Source organism: Mesoplodon mirus (genome assembly GCF_964341445.2).
Source record: "Mesoplodon mirus genome assembly, chromosome: X".
Taxonomy (NCBI): domain Eukaryota; kingdom Metazoa; phylum Chordata; class Mammalia; order Artiodactyla; family Ziphiidae; genus Mesoplodon; species Mesoplodon mirus.
In genome coordinates, this window is record NC_138981.1 from 35,974,427 (window position 1) to 35,986,092 (window position 11,666).

The window sequence follows — 11,666 nt, forward strand, 5'->3', positions numbered from 1 at the left end:
TAAAGCAAAATGACTCGACATTAAACCCCCATAAGGACATGGATTTTGTCTTGCTCACTATGGTACTGCAAGAACTTAGCAGTGTGTCTAGTACATTAAACATTTAATGAATATCTGGTGAATAAATAATTGCTTTTAATGAAACTTACTGTAGAAAACCCATTTATGTGTGAAGTAAATATGGTGAGTGAGACTAAAGATAGCAGATTTTACTCAGTTAGATGGCAGTTTTTCCAGAAAGATTCTCTTATTAAGGAACTCATGACATTTAATCACTGCCTTGTCCATATCAATACTATTGATTTGCTTCTGTTATCACACTTCCCACACTACACTATGAGCTTCTTGAAAGCAGGAACTTTATTCATTTCTATGAACTGAACTGAGTTCTATAAAACAGGAATTTAAAAACTGTTGTAAACACATAATCTAATCCAAAGATTATGACACAGAACGTATCACCACTGATATGAGGAAAGAGGTAACACAGCACCTCTTGTATTATTTGCATGTCTCCAAGAGAAGCATGACTGACTGACTGACTGACTGTTGACCAACCCCTGGGAATGTGGCCCTTGGGAGTGTTCTTTATGTTGGTGATTGATGTTTTTGTTATGTACACCTGGAGAAATGAATTATGCCAGCTTAGCAAGAAGCTAAGAGAGTGTTGCTTTGCACAAACTTCAACACTGATGATGTGCACCTGGTTTCACTGTTGAGGGACCCGAGTTGCAGTTGCCATGACTAGTTACTAGCAGGATGTGCCTACATGACACCAGCCACCCACACAAAAGCCTCAGACCCTGAGAATAGAGTAGGCTTCCTTGAGCAGAGACATTACACACACATCCCTGTAGTTCACTGCCAAAGAGAAAACATGTCCTGTGCGGCCTTGGAATGGGAAGGACCAGGAAGCGCATACTGGACCTCTCTGGAGGATACAGATCTTTCCTGCTGCTTTTGTTAGGTATCCCTTGCTGTAATAAATCTAAGCCATGAGTATAACCAGCTACTGAAGCTTGAGAGCCCTTCTAGCAAATAAGAACTTAGGGAAGTTGTATGACATCTAACACACATGGTATGTGCCACTTAAAACTTGGTCAAATACTGCAAACACAGCTATACTCATTTTCGAGATTGATCTGTACAAAAAATGAAGCTTTCTGAACCACAGTTTTCTCTGAAGTATTCGGCAAACACTGGCACAGAAGTGCTCAGTAAGTCGGTACGCTCCCCCTTTTCCCATGCTTCTTGCCTCTCATATGAAAGGAGTTACTAAGTCCAGATAAGTCTCTTTCTACTACTGTCTATAAATTCCTGCTGCTCCTCACACCTTAAATGGGTGAATTGTATGGTATGTGACCTATACATCAATAAAGCTGTTTTTTAAAAAAGGCATAAAAACAGAAAACAAAACAAAAAAGTTCAATGTAATGCCTACTGGTTAAAACGAATAATTCCACTTGTTTCCCTACTGGCTAAAGCAGTAGTAAATAAAAATTGATTCTGGGAGTTTTATTAAGGCCCAAATATAAGACAATGCTTTTGATTATTTGTTCTTGCACATGTATTTTTTTCCCTGTTTTTTGTTTCATAAACAAAGTGAGTACAGACTATACCAACCCCAGGAGTTGCAAATAAGTTGGTATGTGGTATTGCCCCAAGGAACACAGTCAATTTATCATTCATTCACTCATTTCCTCATTCAACAATATTTATTGATTGAATAAATATTGTTTCTTCAAGACACAAACTGACCCAGTAGTGAACAAACCCAGCCAAGTCAGAGTTTGCCTTTTCTTGGTACCAAGTTGCTACCAATTCATTGGTAAACCTGGGGGGCACTGGGATAGGTCAATAAGCACCTTCTAAACCTGAATCTGAGGTGCACAGAATAGGAAGTAAATGTATAAAACAAATATTTAGAGGGATATCTAAGAGGGTCCATAGAACTATTTCTGCTGGGTGTTTTTACTGTTAGGAAAACCATAAATAAGATGGAAAACCATGATCATACTTCTGGTGTTACTACCAGTGTAGATGTAGGCTATAATAGTTAGAGTCCAACATTTAAAATATTTTAACTAAGGTAGAGAAGGTTGCCAGTGAGCCCAGGAAAAGGAGAAATGGGGGATCCTGAGAAAAGTCCCAAGAAAGGAAAGCATATCCCATACTGAACTCCTTTCCTTTTTCATCTAATCTTCATCCCTATTCCTACAGTGAAAATCTATGACTCATGTACTGAAACAATAAGAACAAATTATCAGGACAAGAATAGAGTAGGTCAAAGTACAGAGCCAAGTGGATCCAGAGAAAAGAGGCCCACAGGTCTTGTTTTTAATGCCACAGAGTCTAAGAAGTTTGAGAGCCAAAATTTAGAAGGGTTTCTTATGCATAAATTTTGTTTTCCTAATAGACCTAACATTCATTAAAAAAAAGTTAAGGGACTTCCCTGCTTGCGCAGTGGTTAAGAATCCGCCTGCCAATGCAGGGGACACGGGTTTGAGCCCTGGTCTGGGAAGATTCCACATGCCGCGGAGCAACTAAGCCCGTGCACCACAACTACTGAGCCTGCGCTCTAGAGCCCACGCTCTAGAGCCCACAAGCCACAACTACTGAGCACGTGTGCCGCAGCTACTGAGGCCTGTGTCCCTAGAGCCTGTGCTCCGCAACAAGAGAAGCCACCGCAATGAGAAGCCTGCGCACCACATCAAAGAGTAGCCCCTGCTCACCACAACTAAAGAAAGCCCGTGTGCATCAACGAAGACCCAACACAGACAAAAATAAAAAAATAATTTAAAAAATAAATAAAATAGTACCATCGATATTAAAAAAAAGTTAATATGTCAGATAGTTTGAAATTATAAACACTCATTATTGAAATGAAGAAATACTGTGACCTAAAACAGACCAAAATTATTTCATTACATGGAGTACCATAACAGTATTTCTATAGAAATGTAGAATGTTATGACATTTTATTATTTAATAATAACTTAGAAATGGGAGATAACATGAGAAATCCAAACTGTTCTGTCTTACTTGTTACAAAAGCTGAATGGTAATATCCACAAGAGATCCAGGAGATAGGTTTTCCAATGGTCACTTGATGAGGGACACACATACTAGTTACATTTTGTAAACCAATTTGCCCCTCAGAATTGTCACCCCACATGAAAAGCTCTCCATCCTCTACAAAGAAAACACAAAGAGGAAAAAAGGTTTTAAGAGGTAGCAGGGATGGCAAGTTATTATACTTCCAACAGAGCATTTATTTTTTAATTTAGAAAAATTATGTATCTTGAAAGTACTACTAAGACATTTATACCACGTAGCTACTTACTACAATTTCTTTAAAAAAAAATTTTTTTTTGGCTGCGTTTGGTCTTCGTTGCTGCGCGCAGGCTTTCTCTAACACTGCACGTTACACAGCTCTCCAGACTGGAACGAAGTAGCACACCAGCAGCTTCTTCAGTGAGACACGTTCATCTCGGCTCCAAATTTTTTTTTTTTTTTTTTTTGCGGTACGCGGGCCTCTCACTGTTGTGGCCTCTCCCGTTGCGGAGCACAGGCTCCGGACGCGCAGGCCCAGCGGCCATGGCTCACGGGCCCAGCCGCTTGCGGCATGTGGGATCTTCCCGGACCAGGGCACGAACCTGTGTCCCCTGCATCAGCAGGCAGACTCTCAACCACTGTGCCACCAGGGAAGCCCTCGGCTCCAAATTTTAAAGAAATTTCTCATATGGGCTTTTGATAGGGAGGGCAGAGAGATGCAATGACCATTACAAACTGTATTTTTTTTTTTTTTTTTTTTTGCGGTACGCGGGCCTCTCACTGTTGTGGCCTCTCCCGTTGCGGAGCACAGGCTCCGGACGTGCAGGCCCAGCGGCCATGGCTCACGGGTCCAGCCGCTCCACGGCATGTGGGATCTTCCCGGACCGGGGCATGAACCCGCATCCCCTGCATCGGCAGGCGGACTCTCAACCACTGTGCCACCAGGGAAGCTCTACAAACTGTATCTTAATAACATATATCCAACAGATTTCTAGGATGTTTCTGACAGCAACTTCATTAAAGCTGAAATATAACTTTCAGAACACACAATGAAGATAATGTTTAAGAATATCTAAAGGAACAGATCGATAGCACAGCTTTGAATTTATTTAACAATTACCTTCTAAACGTATGTAAGCATAAAGTTGTAGTATATGTCATGATTTTAAGTTCTATTTTAAATGTCTTCTGAAAACATATGGTCAGTGAAAGAAAACTAAACAGCATTGCTGTCTTCAGTTTACTAACTTGGTATATTCTGGTCTAAAAAAAAGGGATGTGTCCCAGTTTGAAGTGGAAAAAAGTCTTACCAGTCAGCGCAGCTGAAGTGTTAGACCCAGCAGAGAGTTGTTTAATCTTATGCTGGGATGTAAAAAAACTAATTAGATGAAAACTGTTTCTCTCTTCAGTATCACCAAGTCCCAGCTGTCCTTCAGTATTTCCTCCAGCGGCGTATACTTTGCCTCCTTCTGCACACAGAAAAGAAAACATCAGTATACCATAGTCACCACCTTTATGAGGCAGACCAGTGTATATCAGACAGTTCCTCTATTACCAGTGAAGAAAGCTGAAAGCTGGCATTATCCTACAATTTGGTGAACAACTTCATTTCAGCGTCAAAAATACAGCAAAACAAGCAGGGGTCCACATTTTTGTGAGATTCTATAAATCATTCTAGAGTTTAAGTAGCAATTAAAATGCACAGAATGTGTGGAATGCATTTTCTTGCTAATGCAGAACTATTAATTCAGTGCGAAAAAGAGGAAAGTAATTTCCAAATTAGATTATAATCTAATTAGATTATAATCCAAATCAAACTATTTTAAAAGAGATGTGGTTCATTAATTTTACCTTCCATACCCATTAAAGCTAAGACATAATAGGTAACAAATAAGTAAAATGAGGCGAATACAAGAATAATATAATTAGAAACGTGAAAATTCTATGTTGTGTAATTATTTTAATTTTCTAGCTAAATAGGAAGCCAGTATAGCACTGTGTTTAGGAGAGAAGACACCAGAACCAGACTTCCTCGGTGCAAATTCTGGCTTGCCACTTATCAGTCGTGTAACTTTGGGCAAGCTATCCTTAACCTCTCAGTGTCTCATTTTCCTCATCTGTAAAATGGGATAATAATAGTGCCTACTCCATAGAGGTGTTATGAAGATTAAATGAGTTAACATTTATAAAATTCTTAGAATGGCACTTGGCACACGGTAAGCACTATATAAATGTTAACAATTTTCTTAATCACATTAAGAAGTATATCATTCTTAGATAATAAACACTGCCAGTAAGCTCTAAAGTAATGACACATAAAGATATACTTATTGGGACTTCCCTGGTGGTGCAGTGGTTAAGAATCCGCCTGCCAATGCAGGGGACAGGGGTTCGAGCCCTGGTCCGGGAAGATCCCACATGCTGTGGAGCAACTAAGCCCGTGCGTCACAACACTGAGCCCGCACCCTAGAGCCCGCGAGCCACAACTGCTGAGCCCGAGAGCCACAATTACTGAGGCCACGTGCCACAACTACTGAAGCCGCGTGCCACAACTACTGAAGCCCACATGCTTAGAGCCCATGCTCCGCAACAAGAGAAGCCACTGCAATGAGAAGCCCGCGCACTGCAACAAAGAGTAGCCCCTGCTCGCTGCAACTAGAGAAAGCCCACGCGCAGCAACAAAGACCCAACCAGCCAAAAATAAATAAATAAATAAATTTATTTTTAAAAAGATATACTTATTAAAATTAGTTATATCTGTCATAAAAATGCACATGGAATTAAAGCCTCACGAAATTACAGGGGAAACTTAGGACAAAATCATTCTGAATCAGTAAAAATTTAAAACTAGATATTATTTTAGAAAAAATGAAACCTAATTGAGGAAATAAGACTAGGTTTCAAATGGAAGATATTACAAGGCCACATGGAATTGAACCACACAATTTAACACGTATGGAGCAAACCAGAGTTGGTGGTATGCTGAAGCAGTTCAGAGAATGACATAAGGAAAAAGTTCAATAGTCACAAAAAGCTCCATGGATGAAGTAAGACTTATACTGGATCTTAAGAGACAAGAATCTGAGTCCATGGATGAAGTAAGATTTATACTGGATCTTAAGAGACAAGAATCTGAGTAAGAGAAAGAGAAAAGACATTTCAGCAAAGGAAAAGTATGAGTGAGGGCAGAGAGGTAAGGCAGGGGCCGAAGCAGTGAGAACAGCCTGAAGACAGAAGAAGCTGTGTTTGTGGGAAAGGAAGTAGGAAAGACTGCTCGGTGGTCAGGGCCTGGATGTCTAATTGTTCCAGCAGGATTGTTGAAGACGACCTCTTCTCCACTGAACTGCCTTGGCACCTTTGTCAAATATTACTTGGGCATAAACATGTGGGTCTATTTCTGGATTCTATTCTGTTCCAATAATCTCTGTCTGTCTTTTCACTGCTAGCACACTGTCTTGATCACTGTAGCTTTACAGTAGGTCTTGAAATCAGGTAGTGCTAGTCCTCCAATTTTGGTCTTTTCAAAATTGTTTTGGCTATTCTAGGTCCTTTGCTTTTCCATGAAAACTTCAGAACCACCTTGTGAATTTCTACACACACACACCCACACACACACACCCGTGTGGATTTTGACTAGAATTGTGCTAACTCATATCAATAGCCTTTTGGGGAGGGCTTCCACTCACCCTCAGAAAAGAAGAGGGAAGAGCAAGATCAGGAGCAAGTGGCCCCTGAGGTGTGCACACAGGTAAGGAGATGCTGTCCCTTGACATAATCCAAGAAAAGAAGCTTTTTCTTCAGTCACTTAACATTTATCTGCATATTTTCATAGGCAAACAAGTGTACTAACCATTTACATTTTAAAAAAAACCTAATCTTACTGTTGCCAAGTTACCATTTCCATTAATTTTACAAAGTCACAAATGTTACGGGAGTGAGACCTCAGTCCTCAAATTGGGCAGGAAGTCATAAAGATTGAATACTATACCTGTTGAAACTAGGGTGTGGTTCCTTCCACAGGCAGCAAATTTCACTTTTTCCAGTTTTAAAGCTAAAAATATAAAAATATGACAAGATATTTTATGATTATGGAAATGACAAATAATCCAGGTCAAATGATAACCAAGTGGTAGAACAGATTTAAACCCAGGCTTGTCTGACTCCAAGGTCAATGTTCATAACTAATAAATCAAAAGTTTTTGCAAGGAGTTGTGCATCATAGTAACCAATGGTGCTTTGAAAAAAAAATACACATAGCTCAGCCCCACCCCTGGAGAATCTGAGTCAGTAGGCTTGAGGTAAAGCCTAGGCATCTATATATTATTTAAAACTCCACAAGTAATTAACATGTGCTGAGATCCACCGCATTGTTTTGCTGCCTCTTCACCAACCTGATCTATTCCCTAATCTGCCATCACCATCATCAAGCTTACTTTCTACCTGCCGCAACAAAACACTAAGTCCAATATTCACAGGCATACACCTATGTTAAAGTTCTTCATTCATTCATTTACATATTAAAAACATTTACAGAACATCTCCTAAGCACTTAGCATAGGGGCTGCAAAGATCACTAAGACAGAGTCCCTGGTCTCAAGGATCTCATAGTCTAGACAATTCTGTTAGCTTGATTAGATATTTGAGAGTAAGGATCATAAGCACTGTAAATAAACCCAAGGGTTTAGTAGACTGCGCTCAGTAAATACTTTTTGACCGAGTGGAATACTTTAACAGTTCCACAACAATATCTATAAATAGCATGCATATGATAAATTACACTGAAATTGTGAGCTGAAATTAAAAATTTGGCTACAAAGATAAAGAATCCTGCTCTTGTCATATCCCAAGGAATCTCCATCACCATTCAAGTATAGCTGATGTTCATAGGTTATAACCAAACAGAAGCTTTTGCACATAATGGCGAGAAAGCTTTGTAAAGATGTAATATGTCTCATATTTTCTGGGACAATCCTGATTTGAAATATTTTGTCCTGTTGTTCTTGTAAGAACACTAGTACTAATCAACTCCTAGTTCTAATATTTTCTTCAGCACAGCTGCTAACTATACACAGCAGGGTAAAGTGTGTTTCGTAAAACCAACAGAAGCGTGATATCCACAACTCGAACAAATGAGACAGAGCTCGAAATCCTAACATATCATATTGTTTGTTCTCTGTATATACAGTAACAGTAATATTTAAGTTGGTTTACAAACAGGCCAAAAAAAAAAAGGATGTTCAAGTGCAATACTGTAGAATCATTACTTCCTTTGTGGTCTCTGGGTTTAAAATCAATATGATTTTTAGACCCTAACATATAAAACTAGTTCTGAATATCACATGAAAAATAAATTTAAGTGCCAATAATATTCAAGTAAATCTCAGAAAATAAAGAACTAAAGACTTTATTATTTATAATATGATATTAAAGAATTACACAATCAATATAAAAGTACTTTATACACTTTAAGTATTTAAAGTGATGAAGAAGAAAAGACCCCAAACCTTTGACACACGTTGGCTTGTTAACAGTCGATTTTGATCCTAATCCTAACTGACCCCAGTTGTTACTGCCAAACATGAAAAGCTTATTATTTCCTGGTGGGAAGAAAAAAGAAATAATAAATCGAAGCGGTTGCAACATAATGTGAGATGAAGTCATCACAAAGCAATAAAAATGCTGTACTTAAACACTGTCATTGCTTTTCTGTGTTGAAACAGGCTCCCTTGCCCATCTACCTATAGCCATATTCTGTTAGGTGTAAAGAGTTTCTAAGATTGTACAGTAATAATTTTTTGATTATGTAGATAAATTCAAATAGATTTATTCTAAGAAAGTAATATGTATAGAAAATCACACTTAAATATACTAAGGGAACTTAGAAGTCACTCTTGATAAATCAATTTGTCAAGAATTATCTGGCAAAGCAAAAAAACATCCACTTTCTGTATATCTTCAACATGTTTCAAACACAGCACATCTATAATACTTAGGATTCTCTAAGTATTACTATCTTCATTTAAGATTTTAACACTAACCTGTAATAATAGCAGTATGTTCATCTCCACATGAAAGATATATAGGTATATCGTTTTTAAACCAGAATTTGCTGGGAATATTTTCAGCAAATTTAGTTTTCCCAAACGTAAACACAGCACCCGAACCTGCAAATATATGAGAGCTTGGATTTCACAACTTTTATTATGTTGCCTGTTAACTAAAGTATTTTTCCAGTAATTTATCTATACAGATCCCTTGTCTCCCGACAGCTTGGCTTCCGCCCCAGCACTGTCTATACCCTCCTTCTTTCATCTTAACTCAGTTTTATTCCTCAGACTTCATTCCAGTTTTTTTATGAAATCTAATAAGTTAATTATGTATTATTCATTTACTGGTGTAAAGTAAGAAATACGCTGTCACAATGACTAAGAGTCCTGCTGTCACGAGGTGGAATGAGCCGATACACTCAATGCCCCACTCACGCTGGTGAACACCTCATGGTCTAGCCCCTCTGACTGAGGGCTTTTCTCCACACACAGAAACAGGACAGTACTGAGTTTCATCATTAACATCGTGAGGACGTAGGATGTTGAGATTTTTACATTCTTAAATTAAGTCATTAAACGCTACCTGATGGGACGAGTATTCACAAACTATTTTAGTCCAGTACCATTTTGGAGAGAGACCAAAAACTCCTACCAGATCCCAGTAACTATGTAAACACACACACACACACACACACACACACACACACACACCCCACCCCCCACCCCCCCAAATAGGAGGCCAGATCCAGCTTTTGAGGAAATCTCAAGGAGGATGATCACATATAAAGAAACTAAATGGGTACCAGAAAGAAAGACATAGCAAACATAATTATTAATAATAAATATTAATGCTCAAGAGACTAGCCACTGTGGAAAACCTTCTGAGAACAATTGTGAGGTGTGTCAGTTCAAACTGATAATTGACATTTAGGAGACCAGGTTCTCGAACACGCTCTGAGTTTTTATAGAATGAATAATCTTAACTGTTTTGTCCTGCTCTGGCTTCCCAGGGAGCCTTCCCCGTTACCTTCACCCCAAGCCAGGGTTTGGTGGCTCTGCTCTGGCCCCCTGGCAACTACTGTCAAACGATATTGTCATTTTGTTTAGTTTCTTGTATCTCTCACTAAGCTGTGAATTTGAGGCAGGAATTTAGCCATGTTTGAGCCCAAGAGCATGGCAGAAACGCAATACATATTTCAGTGAATACATGATTCTGCCCTAATCCAGTGTTTTTTCAAACCGTTGGTCGTGACCCATTGGTGGGTCAGAAAATCAACTTAGTGGGTCACAGTGACCATTTTTAAGGGAATGTATTAGAGAAAAGATCTGAGCGCATCTACAGCATGTACTGTTTCATGAAACTTCTATTTCTGTTACACAATATGTACGCGGTACCGGGCCACAATGCCAAAGGTTATTTCTGGAGCTCAGAGGAAAAGTCTTAAAAAACCACTCGCTAACGGCTCCCTCCTTTCTCCAAGTCATTTTCCCCATCCTCTTTTACTCCACTCCCCCCTGGTCACTCACTCTTTACTGCGTTCAATACACAACCGGGTTCTGAGGACCTCGAAGGAAGTACTTTGGGAAGCTCATAGGAAGGTAAAAACTTCCCCTGCCTTTGAGAAACTCATCGAAAACTTATTTTAAGAATTAGAAGACGAAAGACCAGCACCCCCTTCCCCGTAGCCCCCCTTCCGTCCCTCCCTTTCTTTCCTCTCCCCTCAGTCTCCCACGGGGGCGCGGCGAGAGCTCCGACCAAAGTCAGGCGGCCGCTGCCCGGGCCTGTCCCCCGACGGGGCCGGCCCGGAGGCGGGGCCTGGCCGCCCGCCCGCCCGCGGGCCTTCCCTCCCGGCCCGCCGCCACCGCCGCGGGTGTCACTCACCGGGCACCACCTCCTCGGGTTCCCCCATGCCGAAAGGCGCTACGGGGAGCCTGCGCCTGCGCCTGGAAGGGGTTGGGGGAGACTCGGTGGGGCCTAAGGCAGCGCCTCAGCCCCGAAGCGGGCCCTGGAACACCCCTGGACCCCCATAGCGACCCTCCGAGCAACGGCGACTCCCGCGTTCCCGGAAGTCAACAGACAGCCGCTAGGGGCAACGGAGGCGGAGCGTTCCACAGCGAGGCGGAGCGTTCCAGCGCGAGGTGGAGCGGGCGCCTGCGGGAGGTAAGCTGAGGGCGGGCGGCCGGCGCAGCGCCGCGCGGCGCGGCGCAGACGCAGACGCAGACGCAGACGCAGACGCAGACGCAGACGCAGACGCAGGGGGCGGGTGCAGTAGAGGCCGCGCGCCCTCTGGTGGCCCAGAGAGGAGGGGCAGCCACGCCGCGCGGTAATGTCCCTGGAGTGTACGCGCTTACGTTGGGGGAGACCCAGGCCCCCCAGGTCCCGCGTCCGGATAGTGACGAACGTCACAAATATCACATCCCCTCTCACTCAAGCTACGTGACACAGGCAAACGTCAACACACAACTGTGTTAATACTAGTAACAGTGACCGTGTATAACTAAATGAGATAGGCACTCTGCTAAACATCCTAAGTCCTATTTGTATCCCCATCATCCAACCCAAAA

General features: G+C 41.3%; 1 protein-coding gene across 1 annotated transcript in view; it reads right to left on the reverse strand.

The window, feature by feature from the left end:
* The window catches only part of RPGR (retinitis pigmentosa GTPase regulator), a 66,597-nt gene extending 55,395 nt beyond the window's left edge, over positions 1 to 11,202 (reverse strand). The window contains exons 1-6 of the mRNA XM_082610591.1: positions 10,984 to 11,202; positions 9,093 to 9,218; positions 8,559 to 8,651; positions 7,043 to 7,105; positions 4,365 to 4,523; positions 3,043 to 3,192 (exon numbers count right to left, since the gene is read on the reverse strand). Coding sequence (XP_082466717.1) covers positions 3,043 to 3,192; positions 4,365 to 4,523; positions 7,043 to 7,105; positions 8,559 to 8,651; positions 9,093 to 9,218; positions 10,984 to 11,011 — 619 coding nt within the window. The 5' untranslated portion in view covers positions 11,012 to 11,202. The remainder of the gene's footprint in view (positions 1 to 3,042; positions 3,193 to 4,364; positions 4,524 to 7,042; positions 7,106 to 8,558; positions 8,652 to 9,092; positions 9,219 to 10,983) is intronic.
* Positions 11,203 to 11,666: the final 464 nt, after the last annotated feature.